The sequence below is a fragment of the Bubalus bubalis genome, chromosome 7 (assembly GCF_019923935.1).
Source record: "Bubalus bubalis isolate 160015118507 breed Murrah chromosome 7, NDDB_SH_1, whole genome shotgun sequence".
In the NCBI taxonomy this organism is placed as follows: domain Eukaryota; kingdom Metazoa; phylum Chordata; class Mammalia; order Artiodactyla; family Bovidae; genus Bubalus; species Bubalus bubalis.
In genome coordinates, this window is record NC_059163.1 from 50,739,665 (window position 1) to 50,765,538 (window position 25,874).

At 36.9% G+C, this 25,874-nt stretch overlaps 1 protein-coding gene across 6 annotated transcripts in view; it reads left to right on the forward strand.

Annotated features, from left to right (window-relative positions):
* Positions 1-25,874, forward strand: part of NFXL1 (nuclear transcription factor, X-box binding like 1) — a 59,592-nt gene that overhangs the window by 25,298 nt on the left and 8,420 nt on the right. For all 6 annotated transcript variants that reach the window (XM_025290086.3, XM_006045873.4, XM_045166293.1 and 3 more), the window contains exons 16-20: positions 10,433-10,454; positions 11,156-11,296; positions 15,497-15,663; positions 18,581-18,650; positions 25,617-25,721. In XM_025290086.3, the coding sequence (XP_025145871.2) occupies positions 10,433-10,454; positions 11,156-11,296; positions 15,497-15,663; positions 18,581-18,650; positions 25,617-25,721 (505 nt within the window). The remainder of the gene's footprint in view (positions 1-10,432; positions 10,455-11,155; positions 11,297-15,496; positions 15,664-18,580; positions 18,651-25,616; positions 25,722-25,874) is intronic.

Consider the following 25,874-nt stretch of genomic DNA (forward strand, 5'->3'; position numbering starts at 1 on the left):
TAAAGAGGACCAAAAACTGCAGTACTGACATCCAGATATACATAAAGGTCAAGTGCATAGAGCTGACAGCCCAGAAGTAAGTGCATGCATTTATGGTCAGTTGATTTTTGGCAAGGGCATCAGAATAATTAAATAGGGGAAAGAATGCTTTTTGTAACAAGTGGTTTGGGGACAACTGAACATTCACATGGAAAATTAGCTCAGATTCTTACGTCACAGCATATGTAAATAGTAACTCAAAATGGATCAGGGGCCTACAATTAAGGACTAAAACTACTAAACTCTGAGAAGAAAACATAGAATAAAATCTTTGTGTCCTTGGGTTAGGGATTGTTTTATTAGATATGACACCTAAAACATAAACAACAAGAGAAAAAAATAAATTGGAGTTCATAAAAAGTAAGTCAGAGGACATTATCAAGAAAGTGCACATTAAGGACACTATGAAAAAATTTAAAAGATAGCTCACAGAATGGGAGAAAATGTAAATATATATCTTATAAGAGTATATTATCCAGAGTATGTAAAGAATTCTTAGACTGAGAGACAAAAAGACTAATAATCCAATTTCAAAATGGTCAAAGACTTAGAACAGGTCTTTCTTCAAAGAAGATCTACAAATAGATAATAAACACATGTGAAAAGATGCTCCATGTCACCAGTTAGGAAAATATACATCAAAACCACCAAGAGATAGCATTTTATACCCACTAGGAAGGCTAAAATAAAACAGACATATGATGTGTTGGTGAAGATGTGGAGAAATTGGAGCCATTATACATTGCTATTGGGATTGTAAAATGGTGTAGCTATTTTGGAAACATTTTGGTAGTTTCTCAGAAAGTTACCATATGACCCAGCAATTTTGCTTTATACCCAGGAAAATTGAAAATATATGTTCACAAAAACTTGAACATGAATGTCCATAGCAGCATTATACTAATAGCCCAAAAAGTGAAGACAACTCAGTTGTCTGTCAACTGATGAATGGATAAGCAAAATGTGGTTCAGCCATACAATGGAATATCAGGTCAGTTCAGTTGCTCAGATGTGTCCGAATCTTTGTGACCACATGGACTGCAGCATGCCAGGCCTCCCTGTCCATTGTCAACTCCTGGAATTTACTCAAACTCGTGTCCATTGAGTCGGTGATGCCTTCCAACCATCTCATCCTCTGTCATGCCCTTCTCCTGCCTTCAGTCTTTCCCAGCATCAGGCTGTTTTCAAATGAGTCAGTTCTTCGCCTCAGGTGGACAAAGTATTGGAGTTTCAGCTTCAGCATCAGTTCTTCCATTGAATATTCAGGACTGATTTCCTTTAGGATGGACTGGTTGGATCTTGCAGTCCAAGGCACTCTCAAGAGTCTTCTCCAATACCACAGTTCAAAAGCATCAATTCTTTGGTGCTCAGCTTTCTTTATAGTCCAACTCTCACATCCATACATGACTACTGGAAAAACCATAGCTTTGACTAGACAGACCTTTGTTGGCAAAGTAATGTCTCTGCTTTTGAATATGCTATCTAGGTTGGTCATAACTTTTCTTTCAAGGAGCAAGCGTCTTTTAATTTCATGGCTGCAATCACCATCTGCAATGATTTTGGAGCCCCCCAAAATAAAGCCTCTTACTGTATCCATTGTTTCCCCATCGATTTCCCATGAAGTGATGGGACCAGATGCCATGATCTTTGTTTTCTGAATGTTGAGTTTTAGGCCAACTTTTTCACTCTCCTCTTTCACTTTCATCAAGAGGCTCTTTAGGTCTTTTTCACTTTCTGCCATAAGAGTGGTGTCATTTGCATATCTGCTTTTATTGATATTTCTCCCGGCAATCTTGATTCCAGCTTGTGCTTCTTCCGGCCCAGCATTTCTCATGATGTACTCTGCATATAAGTTAAATAAGCAGGGTACCAATGTAGAGCCTTGACGTACTCCTTTTCCTATTTGGAACCACTCTGTTGTTCCATGTCCAGTTCTAACTGTTGCTTCCTGACCTGCATACAGATTTCTCAAGAGGTAGGTCAGGTCATCTGGTATTCCCATCTCTTTAAGAATGTTCCGCAGTTGTTTTGATCCACACAGTCAAAGGCTTTGACATAGTCAGTGAAGCAGAAGTAGACTTGCTCGTGAATGTCTAGGAGTCTCTGGCAGAGGTGTGGGTCAGCAGTGGCCTGCTGCAGGGCTAGGGGCACTCAGTGTAGCAGTATATGCATGGGACCTTTTGAAGGAGGTCGCCATTATCTTCATTACCTCCACCATAGGCTGGCCCCAGGTAAATAACAGGGAGGGAACACAGCCCCACCCATCAACAGAAAATTGGATTAAAGATTTACTGAATAGGGCCCTGCCCATCAGAACTAGACCCAATTTCCCCCTCAGTCAGTCTCCCCCATCAAGAAGCTTCCATAAGCCTCTTACCCTTCTCCATCAGAGGGCAGACAGACTGAAAACCACAATCACAGAAAACTAACCAATCTGATCACATGGACCATAGCCTTGTCTAACTCAATGAAGCTTTTAAGCCATGCCATGTAAGGCCACCCAAGATGGATGGGTCTTGGTGAAGAGTTCTGACAAAACGTGGTCCACTGGAAAAGGGAATGGCAAACCACTTCAGTATTCTTGCCTTGAGAACCCCATGAACAGTATGAAAAGGCAAAAAGATAGGACACTGAAAGATGAACTCCCCAGGTTGGTAGGTGCCCAGTATGCTACTGGAGATCAGTGGAGAAATAACTCCAGAAAGAATGAAGAGACAGAGACAAAGCAAAAACAATACCCAGTTGTGGATGTAACTGGTCATGGAAGTAAAGTCTGATGCTGTAAAGAGCAATATTGCATAGGAACCTGGAATGTTAGGTCCATGAATCAAGGCACATTGGAAGTGTTCAAACAGGAGATGGCAAGAGTGAACGTTGACATTCTAGGAATCAGCAAACTAAAATGGACTGGAATGGGTCGATTTAACTCAGATGACCATTATATCTACTACTGTGGACAAGAATCCCTTAGAAGAAATGGAGTAGCCATCATAGTCAACAAGAGTCTGAAACGCAGTACTTGAATGCAATCTCAAAAATGACAGAATGATTTCTGTTCGTTTCCAAGGCAAACAATTCAGTATCACAGTAATCCAAATCTATGCCCTGACCAGTAATGCTGAAGAAGCTGAAGTTGAACAGTTCTATGAAGACCTATAAGACCTTCTAGAACTTAACAGCCAAAACAGATGTCCTTTTCATTATAGGGGATTGGAATGCAAAAGTAGGGAGTGAAGAAATACCTGGAGTAACAGGCAAATTTGGCCTTTGGAGTGCAGAATGAAACAGGTGAAAGGCTAACAGTTTTGCCAAGAGAATGCACTGGTCATAGCAAACATCCTCTTCCAACAACACAAGAGAAGACTCTACATATGGACATCACTAGATGGTCAATACCAAAATCAGATTGATTATATTTTTTGCAGCCAAAGATGGAGAAGTTCTATACAGTCAGCAAAAGCAAGACCGGGAGCTGACTGTGGCACAGACCATGAACTCCTTATTGCCAAATTCAGACTTAAATTGAAGAAAGTAGGGGGAAAACCTACTTTCAGGTTTGACCTAAATCAAATCCCTTACTGTTATACAGTGGAAGTGACAAATAGATTCAAGGGATTAGATCTGATAGAGTGCCTGATGAACTATGGACGGAGGTTTGTGACATTGTACAGGAGGCTGTGATCAAGACCATCCCCAAGAAAAAGAAATGCAAAAAGGCAAAATGGTTGTCTGAGGAGGCCTTACAGATAGCTGTGAATAGAAGAGAAGCGAAAAGCATAGGAGAAAAGGAAAGATATACCCATTTGAATGCATAGTTCCAAAGAATAGCAAGGAGAGATAAGAAAGCTTTCCTCAGTGATCAGTGCAAAGAAATAGAGGAAAACAATAGAATGGGAAAGACTAGAGATCTCTTCAAGAAAATTGGAGATACCAAGGGAACATTTCATGCAAAGATGGGGTCAATAAAGGACAGAAATGATATGGACCTAACAGAAGCAGAAGATATTAAGAAGAGGTGGCAAGAATACACAGAACTGCACAAAAAAGATCTTCATGACCCAGATAATCATGATGTTGTGATCACTCACCTAGAGCCAGACATCCTGGAATGCAAAGTCCAGTGGGCCTGAGGAAGCATCACTATGAACAAAGCTAGTGGAGGTGATGAAATTCCAGTTGATCCATTTCAAATCCTAAAAGGTGATGCTGTGAAAGTGCTGGACTCAAAATACCAGCAAATTTGGAAAACTCAGCAGTGGCCACAGGACTGGAAAAGGTCAGTTTTCATTCCAGTTCCAAAGAATGCTCAAACTACTGCACAATTGCACTCATCTCACACGCTAGTAAAGTAATGCTCAAAATTCTCCAAGCCAGGCTTCAACAGTACGTGAACCATGAACTTTCAGATGTTTAAGTTGGTATTAGAAAAGGCAAAGGAACCAGAGATCAAATTGCCAACATGCATTGGATCATCCAAAAAGCAAGAGAGTGTCGGAAAATTATCTACTTTATTGACTATGCCAAAGCCTTTGACTGTGTGGACCACAACAAACAATGGAATATGATTCAGCCATAAAAATGCATGATTTTTTGATATATTTCCATGTTACATGGTTGAACCTTGAAAACATTTCATTCTAAATGAAAGAAGCCACAAAGGAATTCCCATAAGGATAACAGCTGATCTTTCAATAGAAACTCTTCAAGCCAGGAGGGAATGGCAAGACATACTTAAAGTGATGAAAGAAAATAAACTACAGCCCAGATTATTGTACCCAGCAAGGATCTCATTCAAATATGAAGGAGAAATCAAAAGCTTTACAGACAAGCAAAAGCTGAGAGAATTCAGCACCATCAAACCAGCTCTCCAACAAATACTAAAGGATATTCTCTAGACAGGAAACACAAAAAGGATGTATAAATTCGAACCCAAAACAATAAAGTAAATGGCAACGGGATCATATTTATCAATAATTACCTTAAACGTAAATGGGTTGAATGCCCCAACCAAAAGACAAAGACTGGCTGAATGGATACAAAAACAAGACCCCTACATATGCTGTCTACAAGAGACCCACCTCAAAACAGGGGACACATACAGACTGAAAGTGAAGGGCTGGAAAAAGGTTTTCCATGCAAATAGGGACCAAAAGAAAGCAGGAGTAGCAATACTCATATCAGATAAAATAGACTTTAAAACAAAGGCTGTGTAAAGAGACAAAGATGGTCACTACATAATGATCAAAAGATCAATCCAAGAAGAAGATATAACAATTATGTATGCACCCAACACGGGAGCACCGCAATATGTAAGACAAATGCTAACAAGTATGAAAGGAGAAATTAATAATAACACAATAATAGTGGGAGACTTTAATACCCCATTCACACCTATGGATAGATAACTAAACAGAAAATTCACAAGGAAACACAAACTTTAAACGATACAACAGACCATTTAGACCTAATTGATATCTATAGGACATTTCATCCCAAAACAATGAATTTCACCTTTTTCTCAAGCGCACACGGAACCTTCTCCAGGATAGATCACATCCTGGGCCATAAATCTAGCCTTGGTAAATTCAAAAAAATAGAAATCATTCCAAACATCTTTTCTGACCACAATGCAATAAGATTAGATCTCAATTACAGGAGAAAAACTATTAAAAATTCCAACATATGGAGGCTGAACAACACGCTGCTGAATAACCAACCAATCATAGAAGAAATCAAAAAAGAAATCAAAATTTGCATAGAAACGAATGAAAATGAAAACACAACAACCCAAAACCTGTGGGACACTGTAAAAACAGTCCTAAGGGGAAAGTTCATAGCAATACAGGCATACCTCAAGAAACAAGAAAAAAGTCAAATAAATAACCTAACGCTACACCTAAAGCAACTAGAAAAGGAAGAAATGAAGAATCCCAGGGTTAGTAGAAGGAAAGAAATCTTAAAAATTAGGGCAGAAATAAATGCAAAAGAAACTAAAGAGACCATAGCAAAAATCAACAAAGCCAAAAGCTGGTTCTTTGAAAGGATAAATAAAATTGACAAACCATTAGCCAGACTCATCAAGAAACAAAGGGAGAAAAATCAAATCAATAAAATTAGAAATGAAAATGGAGAGATCACAACAGACAACACAGAAATACAAAGGATCATAAGAGACTACTATCAACAATTATATGCCAATAAAATGGACAACGTGGAAGAAATGGACAAATTCTTAGAAAAGTACAACTTTCCAAAACTGGACCAGGAAGAAATAGAAACTCTTAACAGACCCATCACAAGCATGGAAATTGAAACTGTAATAAAAAATCTTCCAGCAAACAAAAGCCCAGGTCCAGACGGCTTCACAGCTGAATTCTACCAAAAATTTAGAGAAGAGCTAACACCTATCCTACTCAAACTCTTCCAGAAAATTGCAGAGGAAGGTAAACTTCCAAACTCATTCTATGAGGCCACCATCACCCTAATACCAAAACCAGACAAAGATGCCACAAAAAAAGAAAACTACAGGCCAATATCACTGATGAACATAGATGCAAAAATCCTTAACAAAATTCTAGCAATCAGAATCCAACAACACATTAAAAAGATCATACACCATGACCAAGTGGGCTTTATCCCAGGGATGTAAGGATTCTTCAAAAACCAATACAATATTGTAAAGTTTAAGAATAAAATAAAATTAAAAAAAAAAATAAAAAAATAAATGAAAGAAGCCAGACACCGAAGGCCACATAATACATTTATATGAAATGTCCATAGTAGGCAAATCCATAGAGACAGAAAGTAGGTTAGTGGTTGCCGAGTCTGGGGATAGGAGACCAATGAGAATGATTCTGATTGTTTCAGGGCTTCTCTTTGGGTCATAAAAATATTCTAGGATTAAATCATGGTGATTTTAGTTACACAACCATGTGAGTACACTAAACACCTCTGAATTGTACTCTTTAAAAGTATACATTTTATGGTATGTGAATTTTATCTCAGTTTTAAAAAGGAGAAGAACATGTATAAAGATCCTTCTAACACTGATATGATTTTTTTAGTAACATGCATAACAAAATTATTGTAAAGTATATATTAAAAATATTACGTATGTGAATTTTATCTCAGTTTTAAAAAGGAGAAGAACATGTATAAAGATCCTTCTAACACTGATATGATTTTTTAGTAACATGCATAACAAAATTATTGTAAAGTATATATTAAAAATATTACTTGTCACATGAATTATCAAGGCAATATAATTTCTTACTATTGTACAGTGTTTTTGTTTTCTTGTCCTCTTGTTTTAAAAATAACATTACATTTGATAATAATTTGGCCGTGTGGTATAAGAATTCTGAACATGTATGTATAACATATATAATATGTGCTATATCATTTAGGGTGCCTTTAGCTTCAAGTAACAGAAACTCTAACTTAAAAGCAACATGGTAACATTTATTTCTTGCACAGTTAGACTGGTGTTAGAACTGCTTCCTAGTTGGTTAATCTGATTAATTCAGATACCTCATTGAGGGCCCAAATTTTGTCCTTACTTTGTATCCTTTGTATAGTCTTTGCTCTCTGGCTATTTGCCTTTCTGATAAACTTCCCATCCAGTTAGTGAAGTTTCCAAAGGGAGAAATGGAAGATATTTGTGCCTTCAGCCATCCTTTTCTTTTAAAGACTGAGGAAATTTTTCCCATAATAAAATTCTTTTCACTTTTCATTGGCCAGAGTTGGATCACATGACAATTTCTAAACTAGTCTCTCGAAAGGGATATAAAATATTTGTTTTGTTTTTTTAAGTAGACTTTTTTTTAAAGATGACTTTTTAGGTTTATAGGAGAATTTCACAGAAAGTGCAAAGAGGTCTTGTTTTCCCTGCCATTCACACACAGTTTCCCCTGTTATTAATACATTACATTAGTGTGGAATTATATTCTTTAAAAGTATAAACTTTATGGCATGTGAATTTTATCTCAGTTTAAAAACCAAAAACATATATATAAAGGACTTCCTAACTCTGACATAATGCTTTTTCAGTGGCATGTGTAACATAATTATTATTAAGTATATGCTGAAATTTATTGTTTGTCACATGAACTATCCAGGTAATATAATTTCTTTCTTAGAGCAGAATTTTTTACACCTGAGGAACTGATACTGATACATTGTTATTAACTAAAGTTTATAGTTTACATTAGGATATACTTTTTCAGTTGTATGTGCATAATCTCCTGCCTGCATCAGAATAGTTTCACTGCCCTAAAAACATCCTGTGCTACACTTGTTCATCCCTCACCTGCCTGTCCCTCAAGCCCCTGGAAACTGTTCATCTTTTTCTTTCTTTTACTGTCTCTGGAATTCTTCCTTTTTCAAATTGTCCTGTAGTTGGAATCCTACAGTATATAGCCTTTTTAGCATGTTGCACTTCATAATTTACATTTAATTTCCTGTATGTCTATTTATGGTTTGATGGCTCATTTCTTTTTATTGCTAAGCAATATTCCATTGTACCACAGTTTGTTTATTCATTCACCTATTGAAGGACATTTTGGTTGTCGAAGTTTTAGCAGTTATGAAGAAAGCTGCTGTAAACGTTCATGTGCAAGTTTTTTGTGGTCATATGTTTTCGACTCATTTGGGTAAATGTTTAGGAGTGCTGATTCTGGATCATATGGTAGACCTATGTTTACCTATATGAGACAGTGCCATTTTGCATTCTCTCCAGCAGTGAGTGAGAGTTCCCTTTGCCCTGCATCCTTACCAGCAAATATTATTGTCAGTGTTTTGGATTTTAGCTGTCCTAACGGGTGTGTAGTAACAGCAACATCTTATTGCTGTTTTAATTGGCAGTTCTTTAATGGTAAATGATGTTGAACATCTTTTCATATGCTCAGTTGCCATTTGTATATATATAAAGTGTCCTTTGTTCAGATCTTGCCCATTGATTTAATTGAGTTGTTTGATTTATTATTATTGAATTTTAAGAGTTCTTTTATATTCTGCATACAAGTCCTTTACCAGCTGTGTTTTTCCAAATATTTTCTCCCAGTCTGTGGCTTATATTTTCATTTAAGTGTTCTTATTTAAGCGCTTATGGCAGAGCAGATGTTTTGGGTTTAATGAAGTCCAACTTAGCCATTTTTCTTTTCTGGATTGTGCTTTTGGTGTTGTATTTAAAAAGTCATCACCAAACCCAAGGTCACCTAGATCTTCTGTGTTTTATAGTTTTGCGTTTCACATTTAGGTCTTTGATCCATTTTGACGTAACTTCAGAAAGTTGTAAAGTCTGTATTTTTTTCCATGTAGATGTTCCTTTGTTCCAGCACCAGCCATGTGCTGAAAAGTCTGTCCTTTCATCGTTTGATTGCCTTTCTCCTTTGTCAAAGATCAGTCGACTGTCTTTGTGTGAGTCTGTTTCTGGGCTCTCTGTTTGTTCCATTGATGTGTTTGTCTGTTCTTTCACTAATACCATACTATCTTGATCACTGTAGCCTTATAATAAGGCTTGATGTTGGGTAGTGTCAGTTCTTTGCCTCTGTTCTTCAGTACTGTGTTGGCTATCCTGGGTTTTTTTGTTTTTCCATAAAGATCGTAGAATCAGTTTATTGATATCCACAAAATAACTTGCTGGGATTTTGATTGTATTTGTGTTGAATCTAGATGAAGTTGGGAAGAAGTGACATTTAACAGCATTGCACCTTTCTAAAGATGAACATGAAATATCTCTTCATATATTTAGGTCTATTTTTATTTCCTTCATCAGTGTTTTATAGTTTTCTTCATATAGATCTTATTATTTATTTTGTTAGATTTATATCTTAAGTATTTCATTTTTCTGTGTGATAGTATAAATGGTGAAAGTGAAAGTTGCTCAGTCGTGTCCTACTCTTTGTGACCCCATGGACTATACAGTCCATGGAATTCTCTAGGCCAGAATACTGGAGTGGGTACCCTTTCCCTGCTCCAGGGGATCTTCCCAATCCAGGGATTGAACCTAGGTCTCCCGTGTTGCAGGCGGATTCTTTACCAGCTGAGCCATAAGGGAAGCCCAAGAATACTGGAGTGGGTAGCCTATCCCTTCTCCAGTGGATCTTCCTGACCCAGGAATCGAACTGGGGTCTCCTGCATTGCAGGTGGATTCTTGACCAACTGAGCTATCAGGGAAGCCCTCATATAAATGGTGGTGTGTTTTTAATTTCAAATTCCAGCTCAGCAGTTGGCTTTTGTGTATTAACTTTGTATCCTGAAATCTTTCTGTAATCACTTATTATTTCCATATGTGTTTATTTTTTGTTAATTTAAAAACCAGTAGAGTTAGCATCTTTGCTTTAAAAATATTCTTTTTGAAGAATGTATAATGTTTTCATTTTTTTTCTTATAGGGAATGTCTTGGAAAACACGAGGTGAGTTACAGGCACAAGCTTTAACTAAAGCTTACAATCTATTAATATATTCCTCTTCTATATGATGGCTATTAGAAATAACAAAGTCAATGTATTGTCTTTTTAGTGGTCTAAAGAGTATAAGAGTTTGTCTACTAAGTATTCAAAAATATACAGTGCTTTTATTTGAGAATTAGCCTATGAATATGCATTCACTACAGAAGCATTATATTGTTGAGTTTCCCTTTTAGGAATAGGATATTTTGCTTTCTGGCATTCATTCTTTGGATTTTTTTGGGTAGATTACGATAGTAATTATTAATGAAATGTGTTAGATAGAACTTGTTCTCAAATGAATAACAATCATTTTGGAAACATGCTTCCAGTAGGCTGTGTATGTGTGTACGTTGCTGCTGCTACTAAGTTGCTTCAGTTGTGTCCGACTCTGTGCAGCCCCATAGACAGCAGCCCACCAGGCTCCCCCGTCCCTGGGATTCTCCAGGCAAGTACACTGGAGTGGGTTGCCATTTCCTTCTCCAGTGTATGAAAGTGAAAAGTGAAAGTGAAAATGTTCAGTCATGTCTTACTCTTAGCGACCCCATGGACTGCAGCCTATCAGGCTCCTCCTTCCATGGGATTTTCCAGGCAAGAGTACTGGAGTGTGTTGCCATTGCCTTCTCTGGTGTATGTTGCTAATTTTCCTTTTTGTCTTAAATTTTAAGGTGAGCCCTCTACCATGTCATGCTGTAGGACCTTATTCTTGTAAAAGAGCTTGCGGACGAACCTTAACTTGTCAGAATCATACATGTATGAAAGAGTGTCACAAAGTAACTGAAACAGATTCCTGCACTGACAAAAAAAAGGTAATGTCCTTGGATTGAATGTATACATGGTTATGATATGCTTAAAACACTTTGTTTTAATAATTATGCCATAAATATTTTGCTATAATTTCTCTCTCTTTTCTTGCCCTCATCCCTTCTCCTTCCTTGCTTTTCTTAAGACAACCAGCTTTAACACTTGGCGTATATCTCTCTGTATCTTTGTGCTAGCTCATAATAATATGCCTTTTACTTTGGTACCCTTTACATGCTGTACCTGTGTTAATACATAGGATTTGATTTTATGATAAAAGTACAGAAATCATCCTTTTTAGACAATAGCGGCAGTATCACCTCTACTGCTGTCCATTTATATCTCAAAGTTTTGTCTGGAGCATTTGCTCTCAGCTGTTTTTTAACTCTAAAATTGGTAGTAGGCGATGTTCACGATTTTAATAAATTCTCTGTTGGCAGTAAATAACATCACAAATATGGGATATGTGTAAATTGTGTGAGGTTTACTAAAATTAGCATTTTACAAGCATATGTGATATCAACCTAAAAAAGTCTAAAAATTGCCATTTTACATAGAAAAACAAATGTAGCTAATCAAATTTCAAATAATATAAAAATTTTTTTTAAATAGTGTTTTTTCTTAGGTGTCCATTTTGTAGGGAATCCTAATTTAGCAGTGTGCTTAATAAGGAATAAGTCAAACATTTTTAAGCTTCGTTACTAAGTAATGTTACATTAACAGATGTTTAAATTATTATATGAATTGTGTTATTGATAATTTCACTTGCATTGTTAGATGTTTTGATCTTTGATTTGGTAATTATAATACACGGCAACATAAATGTCCGTAGTATATTCTTTTTCGTGTGTAAATATATATGTAACTTGTATTGCTTATAATTTCTTCATTGAGCTATACCTTGATCCTTAGTAAAAATATTGTCATGATAAAATGAGGAAGATCCTGGACTTATAAAATCAAACTAATATAATGATTCAGAATCTCTTGAGAGAATAGCTGATATATGATGTATGGCCAGAATATCAACTGAGTCAGAAAAAATTCATTTAAGGAAGTGGGGAATCACAGTTACCTTGGATTACTTGACATGGCTTCTTAGGCAGTGAATTGCTCTGGCAAAATATGAGTTATAAGTTATGTGCAGTTCTTCTCAATGTAGCTACAAGTTCATCCCTGTCTCACATTCAGGGAAGGCTACTGCAATGTATGTGAATGAAAATTATTTTGGAAGATAACTTTGTAATCATTCTAATTTATGTATTGAAAATTAAATAATTCAGAACTTTTAAAATTCTTTACTGTAACATTTCAATTGAGTCTCCTATAGGTCCTGCTTTATCTTTTCTCAGTATATATGAAGATATTCTGTTACAAGTTCTTTATAGTCCCCTACTTAAATATAAATTCCTTGGGCCAGGAACCCTCTCCAATCTTGCATATTCCCAGTATATGGGACAATACCTGGCACATAATGCTGAATAAGTATTAATGGAATAAGTTAATATGTATTTTTTTTTTTTTTGTAATAGGAAAATATTTGCCTGTTTATTTAAAGAGGAACTCCCACTGTTTATTTTTTTAAAAAGAAATTATAGAGGAATGTTTGATAATTGAAACACTTTTTCTTTGTAATCCTGCATGTCAAAAATAGATTAGAATTTTATGTCAATTAAAAAAGACATAGAGATGCTCAACAAATTATTAGACCTTTCTGGTCTAGTAATTTAATAATTTAACTAATATGTATCTACTAAAGAACTGAATTTGTGTTGGTTGTTACTCAGTCGTGTCCGACTCTTTGCGACCCCATGGACCGCAGCATGCCAGGCTTCCCAGTCCATCACCAACTCCTGGAGCTTGCTCAAACTCACGTCCGTTGTCAGTGATGCCATCCAACCATCTCGTCCTCTGTCCCTTTCTTCCCCTGCCTTCAATCTTCCCCAGCTTCAGGGTCTTTTCCAATGAGTCAGCTCTTTGTGTCAGGTGGCCGAAGTATTGGAGCTTCAGCTTCAGCACCAGTACTTCCAATGAATATTCAGGATAGATTTCCTTTAGGATGGACTGATTTGATCTCCTTGTTGTCCAAGGGACTCTCAAGAGTCTTCTCCAACACTACAGTTCAAAAACACCAATTCTTCTACGCTCAGCCTTCTTTATAGTCCAACTCTTACATCCATACGTGACTACTGGAAAAACCATAGCTTTGACTATATAGACCTTTGTTGGCAAAGTAATGTCTCTGGCTTTTTAACATGCTGTCTAGGTTTATCATAGCTTTTCATCTAAGGAGCAAACGTCTTTTAAAATCATGGGTGCAGTCACCATTTATGGTGGTTTTGGAGCCCAAGAAAATAGTTTGTCACTGATTCCATTGTTTCCCCATCTGTTTGCCATGAAGTGATGGGATTGGATGGCATCATCTTAGCTTTTTGAATGTTGAGTTTTAAGCCAACTTTTTCATTCTCTTTCATTAAGAGGCTCTTTAGTTCCTCTTCACTTTCTGCCATAAGGGTGGTGTCATCTGCATATCTGAGGTTATTGATATTTCTCCTGGCAATCTTGATCCAGCTTATGCTTCATCCAGCCTGGCATTTCACATGAATAAAGGAGAGCAATTGACATGGATACTGTGCAAATAGGAAAAGGAGTACATCAAGGCTGTATATTGTCACCCTGCTTATTTAACTTATATGCAGAGTACATCATGAGAAACGCTGGGCTGGAAGAAGCACAAGCTGGAATCAAGATTGCCAGGAGAAATATCAATAACCTCAGATATGCAGATGACACCACCCTTATGGCAGAAAGTGAAGAGGAACTAAAAAGCCTCTTGATGAAAGTGAAGGAGGAGAGTGAAAAAGTTGGCTTAAAGCTCAACATTCAGAAAATGAAGATCATGGCATCTGGTCCCATCACTTCATGGCAAATAGACGGGGAAACAGTGGCTGACTTTATTTTTCTGGGCTCAAAAATCACTGCAGATGGTTATTGCAGCCATGAAATTAAAAGACGCTTACTCCTTGGAAGGAAAGTTCTGACCAACCTAGACAGCATATTCAAAAGCAGAGACATTACTTTGCCAACAAAGGTTCGTCTAGTCAAGGCTATGGTTTTTCCAGTGGTCATGTATGGATGCGAGAGTTGGACTGTGAAGAAAGCTGAGCGTCAAAGAATTGATGCTTTTGAACTGTGGTGTTGGAGAAGACTCTTGAGAGTCCCTTGGACTGCAAGGAGATCCAACCAGTCCATTCTGGAGGAGATCAGTCCTGGTGTTCTTTGGTAGTACTGATGCTAAAGCTGAAACTCCAGTACTTTGGCCACCTCAATGCGAAGAGTTGACTCATTGGAAAAGACTCTGATGCTGGGGGGGATTGGGGGCAGAAGGAGAAGGGGACGACAGAGGATGAGATGGCTGGGTGGCATCACCTTCTCGATGGATGTGAGTTTGAGTGAACTCTGGGAGATGGTGATGGACAGGGAGGCCTGGCGTGCTGCAATTCATGGGGTCGCAAAGAGTCGGACATGACTGAGCTACTGAACTGAACTGAACTGAACTGACATGGATACTAAGTTATGAGGGTTAAACATTTTTATTATCATTTCCAAGTTCAGCCATGATTACAAAAGAGGTACTTTGTTGAGCTACATTAAGGTCCATTTATTTGTAAATGTAATTTAATCTTGTCTTACTGAAGTGCATTAAAAAATAAATTAGACTGCTAGTCATTTTCTCTCCCTTCTATATGTGTTTCTCCTTGGCCAGATGCAATTAACATTCCTAGAACATTGAATGCTTTGGTAATTTTTATTTGTGTGTTAACAGTGCGTTGATTTCTTTAGTTAGATGATGGTCATACTTCTTGAGTGGAAATTGGTAAGCTTTTACTGTTTCCCCCCCACCCCCCACCACTGACTAGTAAGTAATTTACATTTTAGTAGGAAAGCTTCGTGTAATCTAGTCCATTTTAAAGGTGAAGCAGTTTGATCAAAAGAGGTTGGTAGACAAAAATCTTTGTGAGTAATGGTCCCATTGATAATCTTGCTGTTATTCATTTGAATATTTTTAGAAGAGTGAAAGCATAGTACCATTTTATTAACTGAATTTCTGAGAGCTGCTGATGTAGATATATACATTTTATAGGTTTAGCTGTATAGAAATGTTAGATTTCTGTATTTCAATGATTTATTTCCTTGGTACTTACCAGGCTGGCCCAGAATGCCTTCACTGTGAAGAAGGGTGCTCTAAATCACGGCCGTCAGGTTGTCCTCATCCGTGTGTCCTGCCATGTCACCCTGGAGAGTGCCCTCCATGTGTTCAGATGCTTAGAATAAAATGTCACTGCAAGATCACAAGTCTTTATGTGGAATGTAGGTAAGTAGACTGAAGAAATACTCTTGTTTTACCAGCCATTTTAACTGTTATCTTTTTTATAATTTAGAACCTTTAATACAGTACTTTAAGAAATATTTTTCAGTGTGGTCCTTAGAGGCTGGAGGCCTTGATTTTCCAGTAGAGATCTGGAAGGAAGAAATGTAGGCTGTTTCACCTTCCAGATACTTTACCTTGATCTTAATCAGGGAAATTCTCTTTTTTCCATTTGGATATTTCATGTAAGATTTTGTTAGGAAAAAACTTGCTTTTAGAAAAACAGCAGAAGCACTCCTATAGCAGATTGTTCAAATACCAGTGTCAGCTAGGGTTTTGTTGGTTCAAAGTTGACTTGTGTATAGTTACTTACGCACAATTTTTAAATCGTAGATTTAAAAGATAGGCTTTTGTTTATTCCAGATGTTACTGTTATGGCAATTATCATACTAGGATATGACTTCTATATTTTCCTTACTTAAAAATGCAAGTTTTTGCTTGTGGATTATGTGGAGGAAAATTTTTTTTTCATTTTTTTTCTATTTAATCATGCTCTGACATAATTAACCATTTCACTTAAGTCTGTAAAGTGAGATTTTTATATTTTACTCAGATTAAATTTGGGAATATGAGTTTATTTCTGACTTTTTGGACCATACATTACCATACAGAAAAATGATAATCAGTTTAGTTGCTCAGTTGTCTCCTACTCTTTGTGACCCCATGGACTGCAGCATGCCAGGCTTCCCTGTCCATCACCAACTCCTGGAGCTTGCTCAAACTCATGTCCATCGAGTCAGTGATGCCATCCAGCCATCTCATCCTCTGTCTTCCCCTTCTCCTCCTGCCTTCAATCTTTCCCAGCATCAAGGTGTTTTCCAGTGAGTCATCTTCACATCAGGTGGCCAAAGTAAATGCTGATAGTTTCTTAAAAATATTTTTGTTACTTAAACCCTGCTGCTGCTAAGTCTCTTTAGTCGTGTCCAACTCTGTGTGACCCCAGAGACGGTAGCCCACCAGGCTCCTTTGTCCCTGGGAATCTCCAGGCAAGAATACTGGAGTGGGTTGCCATTTCCTTCTCCAATGCATGCATGCATGCTAAATTGCTTCAGTCGTGTCCGACTCTGTGTGACCCCATGGACAGCAGCCCTCCAGGCTCCTCTGTCCACAGGATTGTCCAGGCAGGAATACCGGAGTGGGTTGCCATTTCCTTCTCCCACTTATACTTTAGACTCATGGTTTAAATTGGGAAGTCAGATTTTATTCTTTTTAAATACTAAAATTATTTTGTTGAAATTAAAAAATTACAATTTTTAGTTTTAGAAATTTTGTAAGAAGAGTTAAGAGGACAATTTTGCTTTATTAATGAGTGTTACTGAATGAAAAGAGGCTGTTTTCTTTTTTCCTTTTTGGGGACTGTGCCCTCTGTGAATCTTAGTTCCTCAGCCAGGGATCAAACCCATGCCCCTTGTAGTGGAAGCATGGAATCTTAATCATTGGACTGCCAGGAATGTCCCAAGAGTTTGTTTTCTTTGGTCTTGCAGTGTCCTAAATTTACCCCTCTTGCTTCTTTTTCCTTTGTCATATGGTCTCCAAAGGACACCTTCTCCTTTTACCTTCTTCCACAAAGCATTGCCTTTCTAACACTGGCTCCTTGATTTTTGCCTACTTTTTAAAAGTGTCTTCTCTTGCTTTGATTTACCAAGACTTTTTCAGTATTTTTACATTTGTGGTGGACTTTTTCTTCTTGGTACAATGTTAGCTCAGTCCCTGTCTTCTCATACCTCTCATTTTTTCCAGAACTCTACCAAGCTGTCTGTAAAGATTTGCTATGGGAGCTTGAGAAATAGCTTTGCTAGGAGTTGGTGTTTATTTGTCTGCTTACAGTTCATTTGCAATTTGTAGAAATTTCTGTCTTCTAGTTTTGCTGACATCATGGAATTTCAGTGATTCTGTTTGTTATTAATGAGCTGAATGATTTTGGGTAGAAATGTTTGGAGGTAGATGGATTGGAAGTGGTTTCCATTACCACAGCTATCGAGTTCTTTTTTCCTTTTCTTGAATCCATGTTTTTATACAGAGTTCTTCAGTCTCAGTATTTTTTCTGATAATTTCATTTACTTTCCATTTCATAAGTCATCTTTTCCTTTTAGTCATTTTCTGCTTCATGCAGTTTCTTCTGTAGAAATTAGTTATAAAAGATACAGGCCTTGAAAAACTTGTTTCTAATTATAGAGAAACAGGAACAAAATAATATTACCTCTTTAAGTTCAGAGGAGAGCACTTTACCTGTAAGAATGAAAATATAGAGCCAGTATGAAAACTTTAGTTGTAGAGCCAGTATAAAAACTATGTTATTGTTACATGAAACTTTGTCAAGAAAATTGCCTGTGTTATCTAGGGTACAGGTTTTAGCTAATTTGGTATATATACTTAAGATAATAGTTTTAATATTAGTGAGGCTAAACTTACAGTGTATTTTAGCAACTATGTCTAGTGAAAGGAATTGGAAAAGAAAGAATAAAGGAAAAGAGAAGAAAGGTAATAGGGAAGAGAAAAGTGGGATATGTATTATGGGGATTTTTAGATTGTCATTGGTTACTGACTTATGTATCTACTGTTCAGCTCTTTGTTAGAAAGTAGTTTTATTCATTGGTGTTTATGACTTCAGAGTTACTTCCTGCATCAGATATAAAAGCACAGACTGATTTTAAGTGAACTAACTGATTTTAAGTGAATTAAATGAATGATTTTAAATCATTTTCTAACATTAATAAATAGCTTAATCCAGAATCAACTGAAAAAAGTTTTTCTGATAAGCTTATTGCATTGCTGTTTGAAATTGTGAGCTGTTTTTAGAAAAACCATACTATAAAATGGACTTTGCTTTGACTGTCATTAAAACTTCCTGTCATCTTTTTAGAAAAATAACCACAGCTGATGTAAATGAAAAGAATCTCTTGAGTTGTTGCAAAAATCAGTGTCCTAAAGAGGTAAGATTTAATACAACTTTTTTACATTGTATTTCTTGGGCATTGTTTCTCTTTTGTTGTTTGTTCATCCTATTTTAGGTCTTTTCTGGACCCACTAGATATGTGGGCCCAGAAAGCAAAATGTGATTGATACGTGTAGAAACTTGTAGTTAGGGTAGGTGCACATCTCTTTGTAAAATTTTGGGATAGTAGGAGAAGGAATGACCCTTTGAAGATTTTTTTTATGACCTAATGTTTTCCCATCTTGAAATATAAGTAGATTAGGAACTCTGTGGCTCATGGGCAGTTGGACAGTAAATCTATAGTAGAAAAAACAGATCACATGTATGTGTGTATAAACCTTAAAGCTCATTATGTGAATTAGTATAAAGCATTCCTGTATGAAGTTTTGCTTTTAGAGATTATGATGCTGGTACATGCATTGTTTTCAAGCTAAAAGTATCAAAAGTAGTTCAGAAAAATTGTTCAGAGTGAAAAGATAAAAACTCACTGGGAATAATTTTGAGTATCACTGGCAGTAATTTTGAGAAACCAAAGCAGTCTATCTCTGACCAACTTAAAAGTTAAGACAGTCCTTTTTTGATCATTGGAGTAGGGAAGTGACAGTTATTTGATTTATAAAGGAATTCTTTTTACTTATAACTGTACTAGTAGCACCTTTTTTCTTTAATTCTTTGTCTTTATATACTTACCTAAGTGTTTCTTATCCTATTTAGAATCAGGAAGAGATGACAGCAAAGTCTTAACTATAGTTAGTCTGTCTCTTTGATTAAAGAAAAAGCAAATCAATGCATGATATGCCTTTTTATTAACAGCATTTCCTTTTAACTAAAACTTTGGACACATTTGTGGGTTTTTGTTTAAGAACTATTGGAAATTGGACTTGGGAATTTTAAAAGTCACGTGAGATTATAAAAGGGAGAAATTTCAAGCAATACATGCTTATTTTAATAATCCTGTCTTTGTTATATAAGTGAAACATGAGGCATGGGATATTTCAAATTTAATTTTCTGAATTCTTCAAATTCTAAGTTTCCCCATGTTAAAATAAATTTTCTTCTGTTTAGATTCAAGTTTCAGGTAATAAGTAGTTGAGAATGTTTTATTTTTAATCTGACAACAGTAATTTGGGATGAGATTCCTGTCAGAAATAAACATTTAATTCAGGGATCACTAATTTGCAATTTAGCATTGCCTTGGTTATGATTTGTTTGTGATCCTGTTATGACATTTGGGTGGGACTCAAGCTGAATATGCACTATTTATTTAGAAATTTTTTCCCCATGCTCATCATTTTTTAATTCTAGGACATTCTGGAGACCATGGTATTGCTAGTATCTCCTTGGACTTTCTTGAAAAATATATCCTTAGGTTGGGAACAGTCCATATGGTTATTAAGGTTTAGAACAGTCTTGGAGTAGACAGGTGAACATTATGTCTAATAGAATTCAATCTAGTTTATGTTCTGATAAGGCTACAGCAGTGGTTTTCAAACTCTGATGTGCATCAGAATCATTATAAGCGCTTGTTAAAACAGGTTAATGGGCCCCACGCCAGAGTTCCTGATTTTGTGGGCCTGGAGTGGAGGTTCAGGAATTTGCATTTCTAATAAGCTCTTACATAAGGCTGATAATATTGATCTGGTACAGTTTGAGAACCAGTAGACTATGATGGTATCAACCAAGAACTGTCTTTCTGAAATCTTAAAGAAAGACAGAAATCTTAAGACTCAGACTGAAGATACAGGATTATGACAAATTCCGATGCATTGATAAATTTCTGTTTGTTTTCTCTTCCCCTTACTATACTATAGATTTCCTATGGGCAGCGACTATGTCATATTTGTCTTTGTATCCAGTCCCTGGTTGTACTTACTAGGTAGCTGGTAAATGTCTAATGAGTGTGAGTGTAAGAGTGAACTGTGGGGATGGCATAAATGTGTTCTAGTTACGTTGCTTCTCTGATATACACTCCATGTGTCTATTGGATTGTTCAATTAAGTTTGAATTAAACTTAAAGGAAATATATAAAGATAGCATGAAGAACTGAACCTTTATTTAAACTGTGCCTCACATATACAATTCTACTTTTAAAAATCATTTCTGAATTTGGTTTTATCATTCCCATGCAAGCTTTTCTAATTTTTACTTAGACACATTATTTAATGTCTCTGTATATCAGATTGTGCATGTGTAAAATGGAGGCAGTAGCAATACTCATTTCAGAGTGCTGAATATTAAATGAATCAGTAACAGGTAAAGATCTTAATATATGGTAAATGCTATGGATGTTCCAGCTGTGGTGATGATGATATGGGTATTTATCCACAAATGATATTGATATGCAAAGTTTCTTTAATTATTTTTAAGGAGCTTTTAAAATTATTGGGATTAAAATGAGACATTTTGAACTAGACAATATTGCTTGTTGGTAAGCCATTTATTTTGACTTACCAAAGTGCTAGCAAATGATATTAAGGGCTGAGTAGAGTAGAGGAAAACCATCTCACTTTAAATGGGAAGGGTAGGATATCTCATCTTTAAATGAATACCAGGGTTGGATGTTTTTTAAAAATGTCTCTTTTTTTGCTGTGAAATCTGTAATGAAGATACAGTCATTGTATATATTTTACATTCTAAGTAATTTTCTTTGGGACTACTTTTTTGCCCTTTGAGAATATAATCTGGCTTTTGAGATAATACATGCCTGCACATCTAACAGGGAAATGGTTACGTGATTTGATTTTTTAAATAATGAAATGATTACACACTCAACAGTGCATAGAACATACATGTACAGTATAAAAAATGGTTAAAAACTGAACATCATATAACTCTACCTAGGTCAAAAAATATAGCATCTTAGAAGTCTACCAAAGTTCCCTTTCTCTCCAGCACACTGAAGAGACAGAATAATGATCAGTAAGAGACCACACTGTAGCCATGAGTCTATATAATTTCAAAAACATCTTCCCTTACTGATTCTGTTATGTTTCCCTATTCACTTTCCACTTCAGAATCATTGATTTAAAGTAGAGTGTTTAATTACTTTCAGAGAAGATGACTGATGTAATTACATCCAAGATTAAGGAAAGAACAAGATGCTGTAAAGACATCTTTTGAAGGGAAAAAAGGATAGGTGGTGAGCTAATGCCAAGTGTTTGTCTTGTTTATGAAGACAGGCTAGAGGCACTGGCAGGAATGAGGTGAGAGAGAAGTGAGGGAGTCCCTGAAATAAATACTCTGAGACAGGTGTTTGATAGTGAATAAATATTGCGCTTGTTAAGTTGTGTTGAGGGCCTGGTATTAGGTGTAGAGAAAAACAAGACTGAAGTGGCCCAGGAATGCCTAGTGTGGATGGAACTCATTCTAGTAGGTAGCATTGCACTCTGCTAGGATTAGTGAAAAAGCAGTGTGAATGATCCAAATTTAGTTTTGGTATTGTTAGGTAGTTAGAATAGGAAACAGGAGTCCAGAATGGCGGTGGCTAAAAGACAAGGAAGGGAAAAGCCCATGAAAATAGAACAATGGAAGGTCCGAGGACTGGAGTGAGGACCTCAGGTAGAACAAACAGCACTCCTGGCTAGCCCAGTTTACATAGGGCAGGCCCAGGGGGGAAGAAAAGATATTTAAAAAGAGGAGCCAAAGGGAAAGGGGTCTCTCTCTCTCTCTCTCCCCTGCGCTCTGGGGCACTCTTCTCTTCGCATCTGTGGGTTGACATGTCCTCAAGCCTCGAGAATGGATTTTCCTGCTATTTTCTAAGTAAAATAGAGCTGTAACACTGATTTGTCTAAGAGCTATAACACGGTCTGTTCAAGACCTGAGAGCTATAACACGATCTGCCCAAGACCTGGGAGCTGTGACTCACCGAGGGCTTTAATGTCCGTCACTCCAAATCTTTGTTGTGACGAGACAGAACCGAGGAGCATACACTCGCCTGACGGTATGAATGTCTCAGCTAAAAATTTAAAAATTTGAAAGCTGGTTGCATACTCTAGAGAGAACTAAAGACAATGGAAAAGGATTCTGAATTTCTTAAAATGGGTGGTAGAGTCAGGAATTTGAAAGATCAGTCTGGTGAATCATAAAGACTAGAATTCGGAGAATTTAGATATTTATTGAGGTGTCCACTATTTGTAAATATCTTTGTTAATGAATATGAGAGACAAAAAGAAATATAAAACCACTGCTCTTAACTAATTTGTAATAATAACCTTTATTATGATAGCTAAATATATTAAGCCCATTTAATCCTCACAACAGCTTTATAAAGTTTTATTACTCTTCCCATTTTTAGATGTGAAGCACAGAAAAGTCAGGTGACTTACCCAAGGTCCCATAGTTAGTCAACAGGGCATCTGGGATTCAGTTGTAGGCAGTATGATTTTGAAATTTAACCCCTAGCCAGTGGGTGTCTTTTATATTCTGGTTGGAGAGACAGAAATATATGAAGTGGTTTTAAAAATGTTTTTTAAGTTGAAAATAATACAGGCATTGTCACAACAGTTTAGAAATAGATTATTATTTTTTTTCAAATGTAAGCAAACTCATGCCATGTTTTAATGATGATTTAAGCTGTATTTTCAAGTTTGTATAAGATTTGAATAGAAAAAAGAAGAGAACCCTTTCATTTGAAAGCTTGATTGAGATAAGAAAATAGTATATAAAGTCAAGGAGCACATAGACATCACAGCAATTACTGAATTGGTTTGGCTACCTATTTTGTATGTTTGAATTCAGAGTGGCAAGCCTTTTAGAGTAAAAGGCTAAGCAGTTGTATTACAATACAGTGGCTTAAGGACAAGGAAATTTTCTTTCTCACATAACAATGAAAGGGAAGATAGATGTGTCACTGTGCTCCGCGGGACCCAAGTTTAGCAGGGCAGCTCTGTTCTCTTTGACTCATGGGATCCTCGTTGCTCTCAGTTCAGTTCAGTCGCTCAGTCATGTCTGACTCTTTGCAACCCCATGAATTGCAGCATGCCAGGCCTTCCTGTCCATCACCAACTCCCGGAGTTCACCCAAACTCATGTCCATCGAGTCGGTGATGCCATCCAGCCATCTCATCCTCCATTGTCCCCTTCTCCTCCTGCCCCCAATCCCTCTCAGCATCAGAGTCTTTTCCAATGAGTCAACTCTTTGCATGAGGTGGCCGAAGTATTGGAGTTTCAGCTTTAGCATCAGTCCTTCGAATGAACACCCAGGACTGCTCTCCTTTAGAGCAGACTGGTTGGATCTTGCAGTCCAAGGGACTCTCAAGAGTCTTCTCCAACACCACAGTTCAAAAGCATCAATCCTTTGGTGCTCAGCCTTCTTCACAGTCCAACTTTCACATCCATACATGACTACTGGAAAAACTATAGCCTTGACTAGACAGACCTTTGTTGGCAAAGTAATGTCTCTGCTTTTGAATATGCTATCTAGGTTGGTCATAACTTTCCTTCCAAGGAGTAAGCGTCTTTGAATTTCATGGCTGCAATAACCATCTGCAGTGATTTTGGAGCCCAGATAAATAAAGTCTGACACTGTTTCCAGTGTTTCCCCATCTATTTCCCGTGAAGGGATGGGACCAGATGCCACGATCCTTGTTTTCTGAATATTGAGCTTTAAGCCAACTTTTTCACTCTCCTCCTTCACTTTCATCAAGAGGCTTTTTAGTTCCTCTTCACTTTCAGCCATAAGGGTGGTGTCATCTGCATATCTGAGGTTATTGATATTTCTCCCGGCAATCTTGATTCCAGCTTGTGCTTCTTCCGGCCCAGCGTTTCTCATGATGTACTCTGCATATAAGTTAAGTAAGCAGGGTGACAATATACAGCCTTGACATACTCCTTTTCCTATTTGGAACCAGTCTGTTGTTGAAGGTCCAGTTCCAACTGTTGCTTCCTGACCTGCATACAGGTTCTTAAGAGGCAGGTCAGGTGGTCTGGTATTCCCATTTCTTGAAGAATTTTCCACAGTTTATTGTGATCCACACAGTCAAAGGCTTTGGCATAGTCAATAAAGCAGAAATAGATGTTTTTCTGGAACTCTCTTGCTTTTTCCCTGATCCAGTGGATGTTGGCAATTTGATCTCTGGTTCCTCTGCCTTTTCTAAAACCAGCTTGAACATCTGGAAGTTCACAGTTCACGTATTGCTGAAGCCTGGCTTGGAGAATTTTGAGCATTACTTTACTAGCATGTGAGATGAGTGCAATTGTGTGGTAGTTTGAGCATTCTTTGGCATTGCCTTTCTTTGGGATTGGAATGAAAACTGACCTTTTCCAGTGCTGTGGCCACTGCTGAGTTTTCCAAATTTGCTGACATATTGAGTGCAGCACTTTCACAGCATCATCTTCCAGGATTTGAAATAGCTCAACTGGAATTCCATCACCTCCACTAGCTTTGTTCGTAGTGATGCTTTCTAAGGCCCACTTCACTTCACATTCCAGGATGTCTGGCTCTAGGTGAGTGATCACACCATCTTGATTATCTTGGTCTTGAAGATCTTTTTTGTACAGTTCTGTGTATTCTTGCCACCTCTTCTTAATATCTTCTGCTTCTGTTTGTTAGGTCCATACCATTTCTGTCCTTTATCGAGCCCATCTTTGCATGAAAATATCGTTGCTCTAGATATCCTCATTTCCAGCATACTGGGAAGGGAAGAGCATGGACCTGTGCCCTTAAAAGCTTTAAGGCATGAAGGTGCACTTGATTACATTCCATTGGCCAGAGCTTAGTCACAGGGCCCTACCTAGCCTCAGGAGTGATGTAAGGTGTACTCTTGGAGTGGAACCAGGGAGAACATTGAACATTTCTGGGAATTAAGATTATTTATATCTAAAAGAAAAAAATGAAAAACTTAGCCAGTTGTCCAAGATTTATTGACCCTATTGTAATGGACTTTTTCTTAAAATAGTTGTTGGGGGAAAGGGGAAGTAGAGTATGACTATAAATATGTAATTGTTTTATTTTGGTTTTATTTTAGCTTCCTTGTGGTCATAGATGCAAAGAAATGTGTCATCCTGGTGAATGTCCCTTTAATTGCAACCAAAAGGTGAAACTTAGATGTCCTTGTAAAAGAATAAAAAAGGTAAATATTTTAAGTTATTAAAAATTCTTTTCTATGTACATTTTTGTTGGTTTTCTTTTTTTTTTTTGGTGGGGAGAGTGTGTTTTGGTAGTTCTTTGACTTTAATTTTTTGCCTTTTAATTTTAAGCTCTTATTTCTTAGAGTTTTTTCATT